The sequence below is a fragment of the Podarcis pityusensis genome, assembly GCF_964106645.2.
Source record: "Podarcis pityusensis genome assembly, chromosome: 11".
NCBI lineage: Eukaryota > Metazoa > Chordata > Lepidosauria > Squamata > Lacertidae > Podarcis > Podarcis pityusensis.
The window spans coordinates 63,401,047-63,426,450 of record NC_138036.1 but is presented as its reverse complement, the minus strand read 5'-3'; the positions used below and the strand labels follow the sequence as shown (position 1 = coordinate 63,426,450).

The window sequence follows — 25,404 nt, the reverse complement described above, 5'->3', positions numbered from 1 at the left end:
CTGGCTTTTATATAGATTTAGGGGGAAACTGCACGATGCTTCAATGAGGAATATGTGAGGGGCAAAAATGAGGCATAGCGCTCATAGTTGTGAAGAGTTAGGGTTTCAGGGTCTCTTATTCACAGCCCTCTGGTTCCTAGGGTTTAAAGGCTTCCCTTCTTGAGCCCTTCCCCATTGGTTTTAACTGTTGTCTTTGATTGGCAGGTGGTTATAGTGACTCAGAAATGGAAGGCTCTACTGTGGAGGAAGAAGAGGATTGCCCTGAGCTGATTCCAATAAGAGAACAGCAGATAAAGGACCATGCAGGACAGGATATTCCAAATAAGATTCCTGTTACCATTATTACTGGCTATTTAGGTAATAAACTGTATGCCAAATTGTCACTGTAGGGTGCTTAATAATGCATTTTTATTATTATATGAAACTATGATTTGTTTTATTTAAAAGTAGTATTACATCAATTTTTGCACTTGTCTTGTTTTCCTTGTATATGCTCTATACTAGAGAAGAGTATAGTAGAGTTCATGTAAGAAATTTAAACTAATGTAAAAAAAATAAATAAATAGTGTTATGAATTAAATCCCTGTGCTGTTGATGTGATGTGATTAGAGAGCAAGGATGTTCAGGTCAGTTGTTGGAGCATCAAGCCTGCATTTAGAAGCAAAGAAATGCCTTATACTGCTTCTCTTTGTGAGATGGAGAATTAGTTTGCAGCAGCCCATCACCTAAATTTGCACAGAAGCTTACATGCATTGTATAATCTCTAGGTAAATCAGAAGTCAAGATGCAAATATCAGTCATGATGCTGATTCCCTACTTTGCAGGATTTGAGCATCTGTACAGGGCTCAATTGCTATCACAGATAAGTTTTTGAGTTCTATGACAGCAAGGTGATGATGGTGCCTTGGCATCTTTTAAGGGGGTAGAGTCATGGTGCGCTTCTTGACCACTAAGAAACATCATTATTTTTAACTCAAAGACATTTCTATAACTTTAACTGAATCAAGAACTTATTAAAATTGCATTTTTTTAGCCCCCAGAAATTTGACCAAAGTACATTGAAGTTTATTTCCTAGTTTCAAAGTTGGTTTCATAAGTTTCTGAAGATATGCCATGATATCAAATCTAGGAGTTTTCCATTGTTCGGTGTAGTTGTTTATAAATACTGGGAAATGAGTTTGTAGTGATCAAAACACACACATATACTGGGTGTTAAAATTACATGATGAAGCAAAGAAAGAAATGTTTTTAGTGTAACTTGAAAAATGTGCTGTGTCCCATAAATTTATATTAAGAACATGAGGTCCATCTTAAGACAATATGTGCAATGTTTGTGAAGAGATCAGGAATTAAGATTAACATTTCAGGATGTTCTGGTCACTGCCTGTAAAGTTCTATTTGAAAGCATATTTTTATTTCTAAGTTGTATATGTATTCCCCCCCCCCCATTTTCTTTGCATAAAAAGTTTGTTCTGTTTTTTTAGGTGCTGGAAAAACCACTCTTCTTAATTATATTTTGACAGAACAGCACAACAAGAGGATAGCAATTATTCTAAATGAATTTGGTGAAGGTATGTATAACTATGCATAAAACAAAAAGGTTTTGTATATCAGAGCCTAAATCCTGTAAAAATAAAAATGTTCTTGAAACACTTTGCACACTTACATCCTTGAGAGAGGAAAAAACTCATTTTTTATCTTTTAAATTATTTGAAGTACAGTTGTTGCTTAGAAACATGTACATCTGCTCACCCAGCCGTATGTGTTTGGGTGCTCTTTGGTATTAGACTAATCCCTGTAGGCTGAATACATAGTATTTTCAACCAGCACAAAGGAGAACAGGCCCAAATGTTCTCAGCTGACTTTTCAAGGTATGAAGTACTTTGTTTGATCAGCTGGGATGGCATTGTTATAGGATATTATAATCTAGACTGCTCTTTATGAGGTGTGGAACAAAATTAAACCCTACCTGAATTCTCATTTTGTTTAGTAAAAGGTGCATACCTCACTTGTCACGTCTTCATTCAGACATCAATCCATGGTCTTCATCTAGTTTAGAGAAGAGGCTCAGCAATACAAATTGTCTGAAGAGTTTCCTCTTTCTTACTATATTTTCCTTTTACCTCTTATTCATGTTAGTATGTTATAACTGAAGTATAGGATGGTATGAAGTATGAAAGGTTCTCAGCCTAATTAAAATGGAGTTTGATTTGGACTTAGACTAGGATTTTTTTGGCCACCCTTGGCTAAAGGTATAATGTCTTAGTCCGAGAAGAATATAAGCCAAGACATTTTGGATTCTGCTTTGTGACTGCTGGAGTTTTGATCATTGTGCCTTCTCTCTCACATTTATCAGACAGAATGAAAATTGAGTGTAAGACACAATGTTACAGTAGTATTTTTCTTGTATTTTCAGGAAGCGCCTTGGAAAAATCCTTGGCTGTAAGTCAGGGTGGAGAACTCTATGAAGAATGGCTGGAACTCAGAAATGGATGTCTATGCTGTTCTGTAAAGTAAGGGGTTTTTTTAAGGTAAGGTAAAGGACCCATGTGGCACTGTGGTCTAAACCACTGAGCCTCTTGAGCTTGCCGATCGCAAGGTCGGCAGTTCAAATCCACACAACGGGGTGAGCTCCCATTAGTTTGCAAACCCAGCTCCTGCCAACCTTGCAGTTCGAAAGCATACCAGTACATGACCCGGAAAAGCTGTCTGCAGACAAATGCCGGCTCCCTCGGCCTGAAAGCGGAGATGAGTGTTGCACCTCATAGTCAAATTCGACTGGACTTAACTGTCCAGGGGTCCTTTACCTTACCTTTCACCTTTTAAAACAACAACCACTGACTTTAAAATTGATCCTTTTCCTTTTAACTCATGTGTCTTCATAGTTCAGCATGATTCTCCTGTAGTTATTAAGTAGTTCTCCTGTGGCAGGAACCAGTTGGTGAGAATTCCAGTGTTAAAAAAAATACATAATATATTGCTGTTTATTAAAGTTGTGTTCTGCCTTCAACCCATAGATTCCCAGGGCAGTACATAGCAACCTACTTAAAACACAGAGCCAACAATAAAGAAAATAAGTATCAGAAAAAGACCTCAAAGATCAAACAGTCTAGCAGCAGTTGAGATCATACATCAATTCCCATAGGTCTGAAGTAACAAATGCAACTTAAGCTGATGCCTAAAAACAGTAGAGGACAAATGTGGGGAGGGAGCTCTGCATTTGGGGTGCCATTATTCAAGAGCTCCTGTTCTGTGCCATTACCCTGAGATTAAGAGTCTCTTGCTCTACTGACTGAGCTATTCCATGATCCCATTTTGTGGAGCCAGTCAACAAGCTGGAGGTCACATTCTGCACCACCTGGAGTTTTTAGACCACCTTCAAGGACAGCCCCAAGTTGAGAGCTTTACAATAGTCTAAGCAAGAGGTTGTAAGAGCACTTATTACTATAGCCATGCTATCTTGGTTCAGGTAAAGAAAAAGCTGGTGAACCAGCCAGAGATAGGCATAGGTGTTCCTTTGCCACAAAAGACACCTAGGTTCCAAGTGGCAGTGATGACTCCAACAACAGCCACAAGTTACAAACATCAGAAGAAGGATCTCTCTTCAGAACAGACATCTCCCAACACGAGGAACCACTCAACATCAATCTCTTCATCTTACCAGGATTCAGCTTCCATTTATTGGTCCTCATGAATCCATTGCTGCCTCCAGATACCAGTCTATCACCTGACTTGTTGCATGTTATCAGCATACTGATGGTACTATACTCCAAGCTGCTGGGCAACAGATCTCAACTGCTTCATATAAATGCTAAAAAGCTGTAGAGATAAGATGGGATTGCAGGACCCCACAGCACAAGTGCCAGGGAAACTAAACAAAGGTCTCCCAGTGCTGCTCTTTGGTGTTGGTCTTGCGAATTAAAGCAGAGGTCTTGTAGTATGGTGTTTCCAACTCCCAGCCCACAGAAGCTGGCCTAGGAGAATACAGGATCAGTTGCATAAAAAGCCATGGAGAGATTGAGGAGAATTAACAGGGTCACAGTCCTCCATCCCTTTCTTCAGAAAGGTCATCAGCTTGAGAGACCAAATCTATTTAATTCTGAACCTGGGTCTGAGTCCAGATTGAAATGTGTCTGGACAGCTTCATTCAGATGCTGTTGGAGCTCACCATGCAAAAGGGGGCATTTTTGTCCAGGCATTATTCAATACCTCTGTGTCGAGAAGGTCTTCTGGAGATGGGGCCTTACCACTGCCTCCTTCAGGAAGCTCAGAAGCAATAAGGACTTTGATTTTGTGTGCATTTTCTCATTATTCCTATTCTTTTTTAATATGAGAAAAATGGCTTATAGGGAGACTTAATAATATTTTTTGCAAGCTGAGCTAGATGAATCAAATTCATTTGTGTTTTAAATAAATAACATTAGCCTCTGTAGGACCAAACCTGAAAATTAGTTGCTTTTTTAATGATTTCATATTGAAATCAATGAATACAGTGGTACCTCAGGTTACATACGCTTCAGGTTACAGACTCCGCTAACCCAGAAATAGTGCTTCAGGTTAAGAGCTTTGCTTCAGGATGAGAACAGAAATTGTGCTCCAGCAGCGTGGCGGCAGCAGGAGGCTCTATTAGCTAAAGTGGTGCTTCAGGTTAAGAACAGTTTCAGGTTAAGTACGGACCTTTGGAATGAATTAAGTACTTAACCCGAGGTACCACTGTATACTGAAGAAGATGCAAGATAGCAGAAATGTGCTGAAGGTTGGATATGTGGAAGCACTTTTTAAAAAAAAATAGGATGGATTTTTAAAACAAGCTTCCAATTACAGGGTATGAGGTACTGCAGTTCGTAAAAGTTTTTTAAAAGCCCTGATGAACTTATTATTTTATTATTATTTTATTTATTTGCTACACTTTGCTACACTTTTTACTGCCTAATAACCAAAGTTCTATGAGTGAATTACAATAAAATTTATTACCATGTAGATTTCTAATTTGGATACTAAATACGTTTTAGGATAGTATTGTGTTTCATTTAGAAAGTACTGTAGCATAAATAAATAAAGATAATTCCTTTTAATTGATTTCTTTTTTCATCAGGGACAATGGTTTGAAGGCTATTGAAAATTTAATGCAGAAGAAAGGCAAGTTTGACTACATCTTGCTAGAGACAACTGGATTGGCAGATCCAGGTAAATATAATTTGGGGAAGGGGATGGATTAAGAGTGCCCCATTGAATTCAGTAGGATGTGGTTAGGATTGTGTTGTGAGAATCTGGGTTGAAATTTTTCTTTATGGGATGAGCAGAAATGCATTGGGTATTCCGTTATGCCTCTGTCAGGATGTAGATGTAGCTTAGATACAAAAGAAAAAGAATGGAATTGTCAGGAAACAAGAGTAGCCGAAGGTGATTCCACAACAACCATCCTTTCTGTCAGTAGTGCATCTTATAACCCCTACAATTCAAGAACCTGATGGATCAGACCAAAGACCCATTTAGTCCAGCATCCTGTTCTCACACTAGCCAACCACAAACAGAGAGAGCATTTTTTGAAACCTAAAGAGCAACATCAATGCAAAATCTTGCTCCTCTCAAACCTCTAGTCACACACACATTTATGGCATCCAGGAGTGGCTTGTCAGTGAGGCGAGGTGAAGCCATTTGCCTTGGGTGGCAGATCTGCCCCCCAGCCCTGCTGCCAGCCCTGCCACTCCTTGGCTCACACTGCTGCCACAGTGCTGTTGCCTTCACTGCTGCGTCCTTGCTGCTGCATTGGCAGTAGCGTGGGGGTCAGGTGAGGGGACACTTGTGTGGCGACTTTGGGGGTGGCTTTGAGCATTTTGCTTACTGTGACAAAACATCTCAGACCAGCCCACAACAGCTATAATTATATTTGGTCTAAAAGCTAATCTGAGAAAGCCAGGATAAAAAAAAAATTGCTTAAGAATTCATATTTAGGATTTGGCTGTTTTCCATGGAAAAAGCTGGGTGTCTAGACCTATTACAAGATACAGAATCTAGATGTAATCTTTCTTATTTAATTGTAGCCCCTTGGGGGCTTCAGTGAAATCAAATGTACTCTAGTATAATATGCTTTTTAAACCCTTCTTGAAGTTGCATATTTGTTGTTTACTAGTCCAGCAGTACATAGTCCTTGCAAAAAATAAAGCCTAAACAGTCATTGTGATGAATAAAAGCTGTGTAAATATTTTATGGGCCATTTTAATTAAACCTCTGAGCTGTTGGCTAGGAGGGTGAATAAAATTCCTTTTTGCAATTCAATTGTTTCATGTTAAGGAGACTGACACTCTACATTTCAAAGCAAAATAATTGTAATGGTAAAATAATTTTCATCAAAAGAAATAACATTGATTCTGTTTCTGTTATACACAAATCCTATTTCAGTTTAGTTGAAAAACTATTAAGGCATTTGAGAAAGAAATCAATAGATTCTGTGGCCCTTGCTGTATATTGCATGAGTAATCACTGTAAGCAGCTTGTCACTTTGGGTGGACAGCAGTCTTCAGCTGTTATTGTTTATGCCTGTGTGTTTCGTTTTTTAAGACAGCCCTGGAATCAATTATATTTGTGAGCTTTTGAAAAAAAAATACTTTCATTGCTGTCCATTTCTTGCATCCTTCATGTTGTGACATAAGTGCGTGTTGAACGTCAATACAAATTTTGATTTCTTATTTTTCAAAATATAGCATCCTGCAGAAGTTTTGTTATTTCTTTACTGTTCAGTAATAAATGTTCATGTATTCACACTTTTCCACAAAGGAAAGAAAGAATTTTACAGATTCTTACTAAATAATTTTCAGGCTGTTCTTTATTAAAAATGGGTATCCCTTAACTCCAGGGAATCCAATATGTTTTAAAACTTTACAGGTGTGATGATCTGGACTACAATCCTAACTTCACTTACCCAAGAGTAAGCTCCATTGAATTCAGTGGGGTTTACTTCAGAGTAGACATGGTTAGGATTGCAGCCGTGGTTCTTTTTGTAGGTTGGAGTTGCTCCCATAAAATCGTATTGGTGAGAAGAATTTAATTCTGTATATAATAGTTAACTCCAACCATGGGTAAGAGTAGTGTGTGATTTCAGACCTAGTAATTGCATTCTTCAGTTCATAATTTCTAAACACTTTTGTTCCATAATAGTGTTACATGCCTGGTTGAAAGTATGTATCATTGATATCTATAGCCATAACTTCTAAGAGACAATTGTCCTGAACATTGTTTTAAATTTAGGGGAAAGAGCACTCCCATGCATACAGATGGCAGCTACAAGTCAGAAATGACAATTGTAATATCTAAGCCATGGTGTGTTTATCAATGCACAATTTGAAGGTAGGCTGGCTAAAAATGTTGCCTTCTTAACAATGGTGCTATTTTAAGTGCAAAAAAACTGCCCAAGATACTGGCTAGAGGTTTTCAGTACTGGTAATGTAGATCAAATATATGTTTCTATGGGCCTTTGAATAATTTAGGGCAAGTAAAATCTGATTTGGCCTAAATATAGCCACTGGGTTGCCCCCCCCAACTTTCTGATTTTCTTTAGCCTTTAAGAATTGCAGAAAAGTAACAGTTTTTCAACCAGTTTTTAAAAACCTGCCTTTTGTGATGCATATATATTCTGAGCTATGTATTGATAGGTGCTGTTGCCTCCATGTTTTGGGTTGATGCTGAATTAGGAAGTGACATTTATCTTGATGGTAAGAAATTAAATCCAAGTTACTCTATTGTTTTTCTAGTGCATGTTTGGGAAACTTTGTTCCCACAGGGGCCACATTCTTTGGGGGGAGGATACATCCCTGCAGTGTGTTGGCACAGAGCAGACAGTGGGTGGGGGCACAGTTGTAGTTTCTTATACATGCAAACACACTCTTCTCACCCCTCACATATCCATTCACACATACTTCCCCCCCTTCCCCCCTCTCTCCCTTCCTCTCTCTTCCCTCCTCAGCTTACATTGGTGTCAAAGGTCTCTCCCTCTTCCCAAGCCTCTTTAATCTAGTGCAGGGGCCAGCAAACTTTTTCAGCAGGGGGCCGGTCCACTGTCCCTCAGACCTTGTGGGGGTCTGGATTATATTTTGAAAAAAAGAAGAAGAGCGAAATCCTATGCCCCACAAATAACCCAGAGTTGCATTTTAAATAAAAGCACACATTCTACTCATGTAAAAACACGCGGATTCCCAGACCGCCTGCGGGCCGGATTTAGAAGGCGATTGGGCCGGCCCCGGCCCCTGGGCCTTAGTTTGCCTACCCATGATCTAGTGTCTGTGCATTATGAGTTCAAGATAGCAATGTGCATAATGTGTGCTAATGATTTTAGACAGTATGCGTGAAGGTGGGTAAAATGGCTAGGTTCTATAGTTTAGAGCATGGATAGGGAGCCTCTATGTTGAGGGTCACATTGTCTTATGGTTAGTTTTGTCAGGGCTGCCTTCTAGCAGTGGGCAGGACTAGAACCAAACGTGGGCGGGGTCATCCCATTTCTCTCTTCTCTTCCTCCCCTTCCAACAGGCTGATAGATGAGGGACACTACATTCTTGCTGGAGCTCTGAACTAGACACTTGCCAAGGATTTTTATTCCCTTTTCCTTCCTTTGCTCCATTCACTTTGATTCCCCAATCCTGTTTCCCACTCCCTTTTCCTTCTCTTCTTTTAGACTCCTTATCACCTACATAAAACTAGGCCAAAGCCAAGCCATATGTTGCTGACCACTGGTTTAGAGATCTCTGATGGTTTTTCCTATCTCTATGTAGAAAAGCTGAAGAGCAACTTTGACTTCACTTTGCTGTTTGTGCTTCTCAAGTTCAAATTCCTATCTACAAACTTCTTTTTGCAGGTATCATATCTGTTGTTGATGCAAAGTATGGACTACAGGTAAAGTAGTAAGACTGCAGTCATTACTCAGTAAAGTACTTGTTCCTTGCATCTTTTTTCTAGACTACACAAAAATAAAAACAGATTTTATTCTTATCCTAGTGAGCAAAGAAAGACTCCAAAAAGGCTTTGAAACAATTAATGCATAATATTCAGTAGATTTGGTGGATAGAGTGCCTGAAGAACTATGGATGGAGGCTCGCAACATTATACAGGAAGCAGCAACGAAAACCACCCCAATGAAAAGGAAATGCAAGAAAGCAAAGTGGCTGTCCAACGAGGCCTTACAAATAGCGGGGGAGAGAAGGCAAGCAAAATGCGAGGGTGATAGTGAAAGATACAGGAAATTGAATGCAGATTTCCAAAAAATAGCAAGGAGAGACAAGAAGGCCTTCTTAAATGAGCAATGCAAAGAAATAGAGGAAAACAACAGAATGGGAAGAACCAGAGATCTGTTCAAGAAAATAGGAGATATGAAAGGAACATTTTGTACAAAGATTACCATAATAAAGGACAAAAGTGATAAGGACCTCACAGAAGCAGAAGACATCAAGAAGAGGTGGCAAGAATACACAGAGGAATTATACCAGAAAGATATGGATGGCTCGTACACCCCAGGTAGTGTGGTTGCTGACCTTGAGCCAGACATCCTGGAGAGTGAAGTCAAATGGGACTTAGAAAGCACTGCAAATAATAAGGTCAGTGGAAGTGATGGTATTCCAGCTGAACTATTTAAATTTTTAAAAGATGATGCTGTTAAGGTGCTACACTCAATATGCCAGCAAGTTTGGAAAACTCAGCAGTGGCCAGAGGATTGGAGACGATCAGTCTACATCCCAATCCCAAAGAAGGGCAGTGCCAAAGAATGCTCCAACTACCGCACAATTGCACTCATTTCACACGCTAGCAAGGTTATGCTTAAAATTCTACAAGGTAGGCTCAAGCAGTATGTGGACCGAGAACTCCCAGAAGTGCAAGCTGGATTTAGAAGAGGCAGAGGAACCAAAGACCAAATTGCAAACATGTGCTGGATTATGGAGAAAGCGAGAGAGTTCCAGAAAGACATCTACTTCTGCTTCATTGACTATGCAAAAGCTTTTGACTGTGTCGACCACAGCAAACTATGGCAAGTTCTTAAAGAAATGGGACACCTCATCTATCTCCTGAGAGATCTGTATGTGGGACAAGAAGCTACAGTTAGAACTGGATATGGAACAACTGATTGGTTCAAAATTGGGAAAGAAGTATGACAAGGCTGTATATTGTCTCCCTGCTTATTTAACTTATATGCAGAATTCATCATACAAAAGGCTGGGCTAGATGAATCCCAAACCGGAATTAAGATTGCCGGAAGAAATATCAGATACGCAGATGACACAACCTTGATGGCAGAAAGTGAGGAGGAATTAAAGAATCTTTTAATGAGGGTGAAAGAGGAGAGCGCAAAATATGGTCTGAAGCTCAACATCAAAAAAACGAAGATCATGGCCACTGGGCCCATCACCTCCTGGCAAATAGAAGGGGAAGAAATGGAGGCAGTGAGAGATTTTACTTTCTTGGACTCCATGATCACTGCAGATGGTGACAGGAGCCACAAAATTAAAAGACGCCTGCTTCTTGGGAGAAAAGCAATGACAAACCTAGACAGCACCTTAAAAAGCAGAAACATCGCCTTGCCAACAAAGGTCCGTATAGTTAAAGCTATGGTTTTCCCAGTAGTGATGTATGGAAGTGAGAGCTGGACCATCAAGAAGGCTGATCGCCGAAGAATTGATGCTTTTGAATTATGGTGCTAGAGGAGACTCTTGAGAGTCCCATGGACTGCAAGAAGATCAAACCTATCCATTCTGAAGGAAATCAGCCCTGAGTGGTCACTGGAAGGACGTATCGTGAAGCTGAGACTCATAGAATCATAGAATCATAGAGTTGGAAGAGACCACAAGGGCCATCGAGTCCAACCCCCTGCCAAGCAGGAAACACCATCAGAGCACTCCTGACATATGGTTGTCAAGCCTCTGCTGAAAGACCTCCAAAGAAGGAGACTCCACCACACTCCTTGGCAGCAAATTCCACTGTCGAACAGCTCTTACTGTCAGGAAGTTCTTCCTAATGTTTAGGTGGAATCTTCTTTCTTGTAGTTTGGATCCATTGCTCCGTGTCCGCTTCTCTGGAGCAGCAGAAAACAACCTTTCTCCCTCCTCTGTGTGACATCCTTTTATATATTTGAACATGGCTATCATATCACCCCTTAACCTCCTCTTCTCCAGGCTAAACATGCCCAGCTCCCTTAGCCGTTCCTCATAAGGCATCGTTTCCAGGCCTTTGACCATTTTGGTTGCCCTCCTCTGGACCCGTTCCAGTTTGTCAGTGTCCTTCTTGAACTGTGGTGCCCAGAACTGGACACAGTACTCCAGGTGAGGTCTGACCAGAGCAGAATACAGTGGCACTATTACTTCCCTTGATCTAGACGCTATACTCCTATTGATGCGGCCCAGAATTGCATTGGCTTTTTTAGCTGCCGCGTCACACTGTTGGCTCATGTCAAGTTTGTGGTCAACCAAGACTCCTAGATCCTTTTCACATGTACTGCTCTCAAGCCAGGTGTCCCCCATCTTGTATTTGTGCCTCTCATTTTTTTTGCCCAAGTGCAATACTTTACATTTCTCCCTGTTAAAATTCATCTTGTTTGTTTTGGCCCAGTTCTCTAATCTGTCAAGGTCGTTTTGAAGTGTGATCCTGTCCTCTGGGGTGTTAGCCACCCCTCCCAGTTTGGTGTCATCTGCAAATTTGATCAGGATGCCCTTGAGTCCATCATCCAAGTCGTTGATAAAGATGTTGAATAAGACCGGGCCCAAGACAGAACCCTGTGGCACCCCACTAGTCACTCTTCTCCAGGATGAAGAGGAACCATTGATGAGCACCCTTTGGGTTCGGTCAGTCAGCCAGTTACAAATCCACTGAGTGGTAGCATAGTCAAGACTGCATTTTACCAGCTTCTTTACAAGAATCTCATGGGGCACCTTGTCAAATGCCTTGCTGAAATCAAGGTAGGCTACATCCACTGCGTTCCCTTCATCTACCAGGCTTGTAATTCTGTCAAAAAATGGGATCAGGTTAGTCTGACATGACTTATTTTTCAGAAATCCATGCTGACTATTGGTGATCACAGCATTCCTTTCTAGGTGCTCACAGACTGTTTGCTTAATGATCTGCTCCAGAATCTTCCCTGGTATTGATGTCAGACTGACTGGGCGGTAATTATTTGGGTCCTCTCTTTTCCCCTTTTTGAAAATAGGGACAACATTTGCCCTCCTCCAGTCTGCCGGGACTTCGCCTGTTCTCCAGGAATTCTCAAAGATGACTGCCAGTGGTTCTGAGATCACCTCTGCCAGTTCTTTTAATACTCTTGGATGCAGTTCATCTGGCCCTGGAGACTTGAATACATCTAAACTAACCAAGTATTCTTGTACTATCTCCTTAGTTATTCTGGGCTGTGTTTCCTCTGCTGAATCATTTGCTCCAAATTCTTCAGGTCGGGCATTGTTTTCTTTATCGGAGAAGACTGAGGCAAAGAAGGCATTGAGGAGTTCAGCCCTTTCTGTGTCCCCTGTTTGCATTTCACCATCTTCTCCTCTGGGTGACCCCACTGTTTCTTTGTTCTTCCTTTTGCTACGAACATACCCATAAAAGCCTTTTTTGTTGCTTTTAACCTCTCTAGCAAGCCTGAGTTCATTCTGTGCTTTAGCTTTTCTGACTTTGTGTCTACACGTGCTGGCTATTTGTTTGAATTCCTCTTTGGTGGTTTCCCCCCTTTTCCATTTTTTGTACACATCCTTTTTGAATCTTAACTCAGTTAAAAGTTCTTTAGATAGCCACCCTGGCTTCTTTAGGCACCTTCCATGTTTCCGTCTCATTGGTATTGCCTGAAGTTGTGCTTTTACTATCTCCCTCTTAACAAACTCCCAGCCATCATGAACTCCCTTTCCTTTTAGTATTACTGTCCATGGGATCTCACCCTGCACTTCCCTAAGTTTTATGAAGTCGGCTTTCTTAAAGTCAAGAAATTGAGTCCTAGTATGCTTGGCTGCTCCTTTCTGCTGTATAGTAAACTTCAGAAGAGCATGATCACTCGCGCCTAATGCTCCTTCCACTTCTACCCCACTAACCAGGTCCTCAACATTGGTTAGGACCAGATCTAAAATGGCTGTTCCTCTTGTTGCTTCTCCCACTTTCTGGACAATGAAGTTGTCTGCAAGGCCAGTGAGGAATCTGTTTGACCTTATGCTCTTGGCTGAGTTTGACATCCAACAAATATCCGGGTAATTGAAGTCCCCCATTACTACTATCTCCCTTCCTTTTGCATGCTTGGCCATCTGTTCCAGGAAGGCATCATCTATGTCCTCCGTTTGGCTTGGGGATCTATAGTAAACTCCCACAATGAGGTCACTGTTATTCTTCTCTCCCTTGATTTTGACCCAAATGCTCTCACTTTGGCTTTGAAGTTCTAAATCTTGGATCTCTTCACAGGTATACATATCCCTGACATATAACGCCACTCCTCCTCCTTTCTTGTCTGGTCTGTTTCTCTGAAATAGATTGTATCCCTCCATTATTACATTCCAATCGTGGGACTTATCCCACCAGGTTTCAGTGATGCCTATTATGTCATATTTAGTTTGCTGTACCAAGAGCTCAAGCTCATCTTGTTTATTTCCCATGCTTTGCGCATTAGTGTACAGACATTGAAGTCCATTAATCATTCCCCCGTGACTCTTATTTAAGGGTTTTTTCCTTCCACCACTAGGTCTGCGTGCTGTTTGCTCCATTTGGTCTATGACATTTGGATGATCATCTTCATCATAGACTCCTACCTTCAGGAGCACTGTCTCTCTCCCCCACATTAGTCAGTTTAAAGCCCTCCTGATGAGGTTTCTGAGATTTTTGGCAAAAACATTCCTCCCAACCGTTGTGAGGTGCAGCCCATTGCTTGCCAGAAGTCCATCTTCAAGAAACTGCAGTCCGTGATCTAAGAATCCAAACCGTTCCTGTTTACACCATTTGCGAAGCCAGCTGTTCACTTCCACTATTTTTCCCTCTCTCCAATACTTTGGCCACCTCATGAGAAGAGAAGACTCCGTGGAAAAGACCCTGATGTTGGGAAAGATGGAGGGCACAAGGAGAAGGGGATGACAGAGGACGAGATGGTTGGATAGTGTTCTCGAAGCTACCAGCATGAGTTTGACCAAACTGCGGGAGGCTGTGGAAGACAGGAGTGCCTGGCGTGCTCTGGTCCACGGGGTCACGAAGAGTCGGACACGACTAAACAACAACAACAACAACAACAACACCACATTCAGTAGCTTTGGAATTCAATGCACCATCTTGCATTCTTAAATCAATAAACAGATACAAAGCTTGACATGCTGTCAGTGTCATAGCAGCTTTTAAATTTTGTCAGTTATATGCCAAATAAATAATTTTTGCTTTGTGTAGAAACTTTGTTCCCTTGTCCAATTCCTCCAGTTTCAAAGCTTGACGTCCACCTTGGCTTGTGATTTAAAGAATTCTGGAGGCAATACAACAATGACAATAGGATAATAGGCAGCAATTTAGAGGTGTCATGCTTCATGGATCTAGCCTGGTCCATGTAAAGCTGAGAAATTGTACCCTGTGGCTTGCAAGCCAAATTGAAATGGATGTGGTAATTGATATCATTGGCTGTCACTCTAATGGGATTGTCACCCAGCAATCTGAAATATTCATGTTTTAATCAAAAGGCAAATGATTGGACAACTTGCAGTGACAGGTCACAACTCTGAGGACCTAAAGCGATGCTATTAACACTCTTCTTTGCAAATCTACAAAGCCTGACAGTATTTCATGCAGAAGAATAAATAAATGTTGGGGTTACAGAGAAAAGGTCAAAAGAGAGGTCTTGTTCTCGTCATCCTGTTATTGCACAAACTCTTCAAACCACTTAGTTAGATAACAGTTTTGACTGGAGATGTCAGGAAAATAGACATTGTGCAATGAAATCGTTTTGAGGATTCAGTAGCATTTAAAGTAGCAGCAACCTCTACTAGTTAAAAGCAGTTTGCTCTTTTTTCCCCATTCAGGGGCTGCTGAAAAAATTGCCTACATTAGAAAAATATTTATATTGAATTTCCTTATTGAAACATTGCTGTTTGTAAATAAGTTACTCCTTACCTAAAGTTAGTGAAAAGTAAATAAATTTATTCGGAGCTTGTAGATGGAACGCACTTGTTACAATTTGGGTGCCCATGATGTACGTTAGTATAACTCTCACTGCTATGTAAAGGTTGAAGCATATGCATAAATCTAAAATTATTTCAATTATGGTCCTGGACCATGGATAATCATGTAGATGAATAAGTTAACTGTGCAGTCCTATACGTATTTACATGGGGGAAGCTCTCCCTGAACTTAATAGAAATTACTTTTAAACAGGCATGAACATAATGATGTAGTATGTACATTATAGAATCATAGAATTGTAGAGTTGAAAGGGACCCCAAGGGTCATCTAGTCCCAATACCGTACACTGTTGAATTAATAAATTTATTACTTCTGTGGACGCACAAACCCATGGATTTTGTCTTCTGTGCAAAAACCATCTGTAAACATTTCGAAGTCAGAAGTATTGAGACAGATCCAAAAGTCTTTGAATTATGATAGCTGGACAACATGAGCCTCAAAGCATTTCACCTTGCATACTGTCTCTTAAGCTAGTTCACATCCTTTGAAGCACATGGTCCTTAAGACTTTGTATGTGTAAATTCATGGTTGCAAGTAACCCAAGATTTCCTTCTAAATCAGTTATTTTTGTCTGAACAGAAGAGCTAAATGATGCCCTCAATAGTTGCGGCATAAAGTGCCTTCAGTATCTGTCAGCAATTCAGTTAATAATAAAATCAATTTTCCTGTTGTAACTGTCTTTTTTTAAAATCTTTGTTTAGCATCTCTTAGAAGAAAAACCCAGTGGCCTTATCAATGAAGCAGCTAGGTATTACTACAACAACCATTTTCTATGTGTGTGAATCCTGAACTGTTTATTGGGAAGCATAGTATTGTAAGGCAGCCTTGACCAAGGACATTATTAATTTTGAGTTTTAGTTTCAGACCTGACTCGCTTGTTCTAGCTGTTTTCATTTTGTGGATTTATCCTGTTGTACCAGTTTCTATGTGGTAGTTTTATTTTGTTAAATTTCATTTCCAGTATTCATATTTTCTGATTTGTACTCCAATTTAATGTCAAGTTGCCAGCAGCATTTCACTGTATCTTTTTTTAAAATGATGGATGCTAGCAATTTAGACAAATTGCTCTTAAGGACATGAATAAGAGAAAAATTGCATAGGACAGTGGCTAAAAGTGTGAACTGGGATATCCCTGATTCAAATCTCACTTTAGTCATGAACTCCATAAATACTTCTGACACCTTCTCTCAACTTCAGCCCACCCCCATCTACAGTCTACTGAGCTTGGTAAAATTTACTTGGGCAATTTATGTGAAGGGTTTTGCAGCATCATAACACAACCCTAGTCTTGATATAACATATTGGCCCGAATATAAGCTGCACCCAAATATAAGCCGCAGCTTTAAAATTGGAGGGGGTGGGAGAAACCCCCCTCTCGAATATAAGCTGTTCCATTCCTCGCTGCTCCTGGCTGCATACTTGGGGGGGGGGCTGCGCTGCGTTGCCAGTGGCCTTTCCCCTTCCTGGCTCTCTCCCTTCCCTGCCTTGGGGGAGAGGATGTGGAACTATGTGCCGCTTCGCCACGCTCCTGGCCCTGTTTGCCCTGCACTCCAGGCTGCATGCCATAAGGTCGTGAATATAAGCCACACATTTAACTTTTTATGGTTGGAATTTGGGGGGAAAGTGCAGCTTATATTTAGGCCAATACGGTATAAATGGAATTTCTGTTAACAGTGGCAAAAAGATCAATCCTGTATTGATAGACAATGAAGAGTTCGCTCCTGCACCTCCTATTCATGAGTTCACTCTTTCTTGTGTAGACAGATTGCATTAGCAGATCTTATAATCCTCAATAAAACTGATTTGGTTTCTCAAGAAGCACTGATGAAACTGAGAACAGCTGTCAGGTAAGCAAGAATAAATTATAGGTGCTGGTGAATTTTTCTTCAACTCCTACCTGTTTCCTAGCTATGCCTGGTAGCAACTAGAATTGTAGATTGCATGATTACTATGACAGTATGGGTTAGGACTCAAGAGGAAAGTGTATGCTTTCTTTCTTGAGAGCAGTCAGCTGTATTTACTTGCTGCAAGCTTGATGTTTTGCTTGCATCAAGCAGACTAAAGTGTTAGTGTAGTAGCTGCATAATCCTTTCTTAATTCTGATGGGTTTTACATGGATCAGTGTCAGTCTTTCAAGAAGGAGAAATGATCAGTACTCAAGTTATTCTGAAATACAGGCATTTGTGGCCTTATAAAAAGCGGGGCAATGGCATGTTCTAACAGATTTGGACACAATTTAAGGAGTGTAAAATGTTGCGTGTAGTTGGGGGTGGAATAAAAAATGGTTTGTACCTATATTCTACATCCCTGACCAATAAATGAATCAAAAATAGGTATCCCTCAAAATTTGAACTTATCCAAATGTTTAGTGCAACCAAAAAGTGTGCACAAAATGCATAAGTATGCACAACATACAAAACCACATTATATTAGGGAACATTACTTGCAGAAATGTCTCTGTGCAGAAGAATGCATACAAATTTTCATGCATACGTTTTAGGGGGGGGAATGTAACAGGAGTGAACTGAACTTACGGTTGGAAAAATGAGAAATGGATTGAAAACTAAATTGACAGATGTGTCCATGCTTACCCACAGTGCACCATGATTCTGAAGTTTGACACCATTAGGCCGAAAATCCCTCTACCCCCCATTTTTCCTTGACTTGCCCCAGATCCTCAAACTCTGCATGGAGTTTGCAGGGTTTTGTTAGTGTCTTTACTTCTTGAGAACTTACGCTCCCAGCACTGAAGAGTATCAGATATAGGTAAAGATATATATGGCTGGGTACAAATGTTCTTGTCACAATCTAAATTTATGTTTCTTCTCTTTTTTCAATGATGTTAGGTCAATAAATGGAGTTGTCAAAATTTTAGAAACTAAGAGATCCAGGTAATGATAATGTAAATCAGAAATAGTTATTGCCACTTTTTCTTCCTCTTGTGATTGCTACATATTGATCTGAAATGTATATTTGATCAAGAAAGGCAACATATGGCCCATAGGCAGTACCCAGTTGGTTTTGGTATGGTTTCCTTCTCTGACTATTCCTGTTGCCTGGAAGCTGGAGACTGTGTGGAAGAGAAGAAGATTATTTTGTTTGTTCCGCTTTACTAAGGACCATAGCAAGGCTGGTGTAGCCTTCCAAGAGCTTTTTGTAGGCTACCCCACATTACACTATTCAAAGTAAAGGCTTGCCTACTCAGATGTTCTGTTCCAACAGTGTCCAACTGGGTCATTTGTAAATACCGTCATCTCCATATTATTTTGAATTAAGTCCTATCTGCAAATTAGGAGTTGGTATCAGAAATTAAAAAGTCCTACTCTAAAAGCCCCTTGGTTAGCTAGCAGCTCAGAGTTCCATAGGGAATTCATAAATCATGATCCCAAGCCCTCCATTATAAGTATGCTTAAAGAATTACATCAAAGGAAAGTAGATACATTGAAAGAAATATGAAAAAATATTTTCCCCCTCCCCCAATAATTTAAGTGGCTGTTATGTAGCTGTTTCGCAGTGAAAGTCTTTGTAGCCTTGCTACTTTAGAGATTAGCTGTGGGAGGAGCTTATCAGAGCTTGCAGGGCAGCGGCGCGCGCAGTTTGATCCATCTTTTAGATTTAGGGGAGCTAGTCTCAAACGTTTCTTGGGGGAGACCTAGGTTTTTTTGGGGGGGGAGTTATTTGTCCTGCCTTCACGCTTTTTATGATGGAGGACCCCTGTAGCCACCCCCAACGACACATTCTCAAGATGGAGGGGGGGGGACAGCTGCAGTCGCCTGCGGTTCCTGCGCAATGTTTGCCATCTTGCCAAAGGTTGCAGGCAGCTTTACCTGCAGCAATTGCATGTTGATTGCCCTCTTAGAAGACAAAGTCCAGCAACTGGAGGAACGTGTAGCTATGCTCCAAAGAATTAGAGAGCTGGAGCTCTTCTTGGAAGCAACAGAGCACACCGTCTCCACCAAGGAGGAGACAGGGGACTCCCCTGAGAAGGAGGCTAGTTCACCAACACAGGAGCCAGATATATGGAGAAACGTGACTCAAAGAAGTAGGAGGCCCAGGGTTCGCTCTGATTGTTTAGAAATACACAATCGCTTTGAGGTCCTCTCCCCTAGCATGGAAGACGAAGAACAGACTCCATTTGAGGATCTCTCCCTCATTACAGTCGATCAGGTATATGAAGACGAGCAGCAAAGTCAGTCCTCAGGGAATGTGCAGGCGACCTTGGAACGGACAGCTCACGGAAGAACCCTGACCAAACCTAAGAGGAGGCGTGTAGTGGTGATAGGGGATTCCCTACTGAGGGGAACAGAAGCAGTGATCTGTGGGCCTGACAAGATGTCTCGGGAAGTGTGCTGTCTCCCTGGGGCTAAGATCCAAGATGTAACTGAACGACTGCAAGGAATCATAAAACCCACTGACAAATACCCCTTCCTCTTGGTTCATGTGGGAACCAATGACACTGCAAGCCATAGCCTCCAGAAGATCAAAAGAGACTACGAGGCTCTGGGCAGGAAATTGAAGCAATTAAATGCACAAATTGTCATTTCATCTGTCCTCCCAGTTGAACGGCGTGGCCCAGGGAGAGAGGGAAAAATAGTGGAAGTGAACAGCTGGCTTCGCAAATGGTGTAAACAGGAACGGTTGGGATTCTTAGATCACGGACTGCAGTTTCTTGAAGATGGACTTCTGGCAAGCAATGGGCTGCACCTCACAACGGTTGGGAGGAATGTTTTTGCCAAAAATCTCAGAAACCTCATCAGGAGGGCTTTAAACTGACTAATGTGGGGAGACAGTGCTCCTGAAGGTAGGAGTCTATGATGAAGATGATCATCCAAATGTCATAGACCAAATGGAGCAAACAGCATGCAGACCTAGTGGTGGGAGGAAAAAACCCTTAAATAAGAGTCACGGGGGAATGATTAATGGACTTCAATGTCTGTACACTAATGCGCAAAGCATGGGAAATAAACAAGATGAGCCTGAGCTCTTGGTACAGCAAACTAAATATGACATAATAGGCATCACTGAAACCTGGTGGGATAAGTCCCATGATTGGAATGTAATAATGGAGGGATACAATCTATTTCAGAGAAACAGACCAGACAAGAAAGGAGGAGGAGTGGCGTTATATGTCAGGGATATGTATACCTGTGAAGAGATCCAAGATTTAGAACTTCAAAGCCAAAGTGAGAGCATTTGGGTCAAAATCAAGGGAGAGAAGAATAACAGTGACCTCATTGTGGGAGTTTACTATAGATCCCCAAGCCAAACGGAGGACATAGATGATGCCTTCCTGGAACAGATGGCCAAGCATGCAAAAGGAAGGGAGATAGTAGTAATGGGGGACTTCAATTACCCGGATATTTGTTGGATGTCAAACTCAGCCAAGAGCATAAGGTCAAACAGATTCCTCACTGGCCTTGCAGACAACTTCATTGTCCAGAAAGTGGGAGAAGCAACAAGAGGAACAGCCATTTTAGATCTGGTCCTAACCAATGTTGAGGACCTGGTTAGTGGGGTAGAAGTGGAAGGAGCATTAGGCGCGAGTGATCATGCTCTTCTGAAGTTTACTATACAGCGGAAAGGAGCAGCCAAGCACACTAGGACTCAATTTCTTGACTTTAAGAAAGCCGACTTCATAAAACTTAGGGAAGTGCAGGGTGAGATCCCATGGACAGTAATACTAAAAGGAAAGGGAGTTCATGATGGCTGGGAGTTTGTTAAGAGGGAGATAGTAAAAGCACAACTTCAGGCAATACCAATGAGACGGAAACATGGAAGGTGCCTAAAGAAGCCAGGGTGGCTATCTAAAGAACTTTTAACTGAGTTAAGATTCAAAAAGGATGTGTACAAAAAATGGAAAAGGGGGGAAACCACCAAGGAGGAATTCAAACAAATAGCCAGCACGTGTAGACACAAAGTCAGAAAAGCTAAAGCACAGAATGAACTCAGGCTTGCTAGAGAGGTTAAAAGCAACAAAAAAGGCTTTTATGGGTATGTTCGTAGCAAAAGGAAGAACAAAGAAACAGTGGGGTCACCCAGAGGAGAAGATGGTGAAATGCAAACAGGGGACACAGAAAGGGCTGAACTCCTCAATGCCTTCTTTGCCTCAGTCTTCTCCGATAAAGAAAACAATGCCCGACCTGAAGAATTTGGAGCAAATGATTCAGCAGAGGAAACACAGCCCAGAATAACTAAGGAGATAGTACAAGAATACTTGGCTAGTTTAGATGTATTCAAGTCTCCAGGGCCAGATGAACTGCATCCAAGAGTATTAAAAGAACTGGCAGAGGTGATCTCAGAACCACTGGCAGTCATCTTTGAGAATTCCTGGAGAACAGGCGAAGTCCCGGCAGACTGGAGGAGGGCAAATGTTGTCCCTATTTTCAAAAAGGGGAAAAGAGAGGACCCAAATAATTACCGCCCAGTCAGTCTGACATCAATACCAGGGAAGATTCTGGAGCAGATCATTAAGCAAACAGTCTGTGAGCACCTAGAAAGGAATGCTGTGATCACCAATAGTCAGCATGGATTTCTGAAAAATAAGTCATGTCAGACTAACCTGATCCCGTTTTTTGACAGAATTACAAGCCTGGTAGATGAAGGGAACGCAGTGGATGTAGCCTACCTTGATTTCAGCAAGGCATTTGACAAGGTGCCCCATGAGATTCTTGTAAAGAAGCTGGTAAAATGCAGTCTTGACTATGCTACCACTCAGTGGATTTGTAACTGGCTGACTGACCGAACCCAAAGGGTGCTCATCAATGGTTCCTCTTCATCCTGGAGAAGAGTGACTAGTGGGGTGCCACAGGGTTCTGTCTTGGGCCCGGTCTTATTCAACATCTTTATCAACGACTTGGATGATGGACTCAAGGGCATCCTGATCAAATTTGCAGATGACACCAAACTGGGAGGGGTGGCTAACACCCCAGAGGACAGGATCACACTTCAAAACGACCTTGACAGATTAGAGAACTGGGCCAAAACAAACAAGATGAATTTTAACAGGGAGAAATGTAAAGTATTGCACTTGGGCAAAAAAAATGAGAGGCACAAATACAAGATGGGGGACACCTGGCTTGAGAGCAGTACATGTGAAAAGGATCTAGGAGTCTTGGTTGACCACAAACTTGACATGAGCCAACAGTGTGACGCGGCAGCTAAAAAAGCCAATGCAATTCTGGGCCGCATCAATAGGAGTATAGCGTCTAGATCAAGGGAAGTAATAGTGCCACTGTATTCTGCTCTGGTCAGACCTCACCTGGAGTACTGTGTCCAGTTCTGGGCACCACAGTTCAAGAAGGACACTGACAAACTGGAACGGGTCCAGAGGAGGGCAACCAAAATGGTCAAAGGCCTGGAAACGATGCCTTATGAGGAACGGCTAAGGGAGCTGGGCATGTTTAGCCTGGAGAAGAGGAGGTTAAGGGGTGATATGATAGCCATGTTCAAATATATAAAAGGATGTCACATAGAGGAGGGAGAAAGGTTGTTTTCTGCTGCTCCAGAGAAGCGGACACGGAGCAATGGATCCAAACTACAAGAAAGAAGATTCCACCTAAACATTAGGAAGAACTTCCTGACAGTAAGAGCTGTTCGACAGTGGAATTTGCTGCCAAGGAGTGTGGTGGAGTCTCCTTCTTTGGAGGTCTTTAAGCAGAGGCTTGACAACCATATGTCAGGAGTGCTCTGATGGTGTTTCCTGCTTGGCAGGGGGTTGGACTCGATGGCCCTTGTGGTCTCTTCCAACTCTATGATTCTATGATTCTACTTTGGATTGAAAATGTCGTCCCCACCCAAAAAGGGGCAGAGGAAAACTAATGAGGAAACCTATTGAAAGTTTACATAAACTTCCTTGTTATAATCCAATGACTGAATATTTCCTGATTTTTTGTTATAATGTCAGATTTTAAAACCTAACACTGGTAGGTAAAGGAATAAAAAGCATGTAGTCCAGTAAAGATAAGGTTAAAGTTTCAAATAAATTATTTTTTTGAGAGAAGAACATTCAGACCAACATAATCAGCATCCTAAATGTTGTAAAGGGTAGCTCAATGCAAAACAGGCTTAAAATTAGCAATCACTAGATACTGTCATATATATGTTTATACAGCCTTAAATAGTTTGTATTTTGTAAATTAGTTTTTCAAACATTCAGTAGTGTAATTTGTGTCTCATTATTATCAGTGCAACAGTCATGGGGGGAGTAAGCTTCTAAAGCTAGAAATGCTTTTAAAGCTAGTAAATTTTCTTCGTTGTATCATATTAACTATCCTATTCATTCTAGGAAGTATTTTCCTAAGCACCATAAGCAAGCATAATGGACTTTATAGCAGTGCAGGCCTCTTCCTTGTATGAATCGCACAGTATAAAGTGGAGCGAGATAATATATTTTATATATTTTCTGAGGTAGGCAATTGTGTGGGCATCAAAGGTCATGTGTGACAATCCTATATTTTACCTGACAGCAACACCAAAATACAGTGCAACAAACATTTTTGCTGGTGTATATACATGAGTTCACAAGCAATATTTATATATTGCAAGGTAATCAGCTGAATACTGCATTTCCAGACATTTAATCCTGTTAACAGAACCATTGATATAACTTATTAGGAATTCTGCCTTCAATCTGCTCCATTCTGGAGGCTTTGCCCTGTGCTAAACAGTTGCTCTATGAAGATTCTTCTCTGTAGTGACGGCCATGTTAATTTATATGGATTACCGTCCTTGCAATTCTTTTGTTCAGGTAGGAAGGAGGAAAGTGTTAAAATAGCTTCAAAAACTTTTTAAAATTCTATTAAAGGGGACTCGAAATATAAAGTACTATAGCTCACCTTTTGTAATGCACAGTTATTCTGTGGGTATATTACCTTGCCAATATTTTACATTTTCTGTTGATCAGAGCTATGCTTCCCACAGGACACTGTATAAACAGTATTGTTAATATGGCCAATGTATATGACACTTTTCAAAAGAGTTCAGCTTCCAGAACCAGCAGAAGTTGGTAGGAGGTGCTGAGCAATTCTTAAGATCTGATAATTTCATTGTGTGTCCAAAGCAGAATATTTTCTAAGAGTGATATGTAATTGCTTGTTGAAAATATATTTTTAAAAAACTGAGACAGAAATATGATTTTTTGTTGTATATTTTAAAACTAAATAACAAACTTAAAGATTTTTTTTCTAGTTCTTAAACTATATTTAAACTGCTTCGTAGGAACAAGCCAGGTTAAAATCAAAGTTTAAGATCCTGGCTTGTTCTCAGCATTAAAACTGCAGTTCCCCAGGTTTTGATGTGACAGGGTACTGTGGCTAGTTTAAAACTAAAAACTTCTCTTTTACAAAAGCTCAAAAGAGGAGGAGCGGGAGCATGCAAGTCCAAGGCTCACAGCAGCACATTTCCTGAACTCATACAGTCCAGGAAACTGTATTTTCCTACCACAGGTGCCAACTTGAATAAAATATTGAGGGAGCCCAGGTAAGCCCTGCCCTATATAATCAGTTACAAGTTGCAGTGCGCACACACCATTTGAATGGCAATGCCCATTAACTGGGGGGCTGGACCCCTCAAATATTTTAGGGTGGGCTCTGAAGGGACCTTGGCCCCTAGGAGTTGGTGCCTGTGTTTCCTCCTATGTCTGAACTGAGCCTTAGGAACTCAAAATATCCTTACTAGTAACCGTGATATTTTTTTTCAGCCCCTACATTCCATTCATGCTTCCTTTCTTCTATTGAATACAGATTTTGGAGCACTGCAGAGAGCAGATAGTTCAAACACAGCTGGCCATAAATGAAAGAGAATATCTTTTGCTTATCTGTGCATTACAGTGATTTCTCTTAGAAAAAGGTCTTGCTTTAAATTAAAAAGAAGTGGTCACTCCATAGGACTCCTTTCTCTGTTTTGCAGTTGTCTTTTTAATATGACAGCCTCTCCCCTAGATCCCAGACATTTATTGAGAGCCCCTTGACCATCAAGAGAAGCTTTTCAGGGGCTGCGGGGGGGGGGAAAGGAAAGTGGGAAAGCCTTTTTATAAAAGAGGCCTTCTGCTCATCCATAGGCTGCATGCAACCCATAAAACACTTCAGTAGGGGAAAAGTAAATTTATTTGTTTTTTTCTTAGAGTTGACATCTCTGATGTCTTAGATCTTCATGCTTTTGATAGTTTGTCAGGAAAAAGGTAAGATTTTATTTTACACTGTTACTTGATCAGCAGATTGCTAGCTTTTACATAAGAATTGTGTA

The 25,404-nt window shown here is 41.0% G+C and overlaps 1 protein-coding gene across 5 annotated transcripts in view; it reads left to right on the top strand.

Annotated features, from left to right (window-relative positions):
* Positions 1 to 222: 222 nt before the first annotated feature.
* The window catches only part of LOC308458181 (zinc-regulated GTPase metalloprotein activator 1A-like), a 33,504-nt gene continuing 8,322 nt past the window's right edge, over positions 223 to 25,404 (top strand). For 2 of the 5 annotated variants that reach the window (XR_013977193.1, XM_080972999.1), the window contains exons 1-10: positions 223 to 357; positions 1,485 to 1,571; positions 2,417 to 2,513; positions 5,096 to 5,187; positions 7,653 to 7,712; positions 8,849 to 8,886; positions 15,864 to 15,910; positions 16,923 to 17,009; positions 18,009 to 18,053; positions 25,283 to 25,339. Coding sequence is in view for 4 of the 5 variants with exons in the window: in XM_080972999.1 (XP_080829125.1) it covers positions 225 to 357; positions 1,485 to 1,571; positions 2,417 to 2,513; positions 5,096 to 5,187; positions 7,653 to 7,712; positions 8,849 to 8,886; positions 15,864 to 15,910; positions 16,923 to 17,009; positions 18,009 to 18,053; positions 25,283 to 25,339 (743 nt within the window). In the remaining variant the exon portion in view is untranslated. The remainder of the gene's footprint in view (positions 358 to 1,484; positions 1,572 to 2,416; positions 2,514 to 5,095; positions 5,188 to 7,652; positions 7,713 to 8,848; positions 8,887 to 15,863; positions 15,911 to 16,922; positions 17,010 to 18,008; positions 18,054 to 25,282; positions 25,340 to 25,404) is intronic. The other 3 variants (XM_080973000.1, XM_080973001.1, XM_080973002.1) reach the window with 3 other exon arrangements.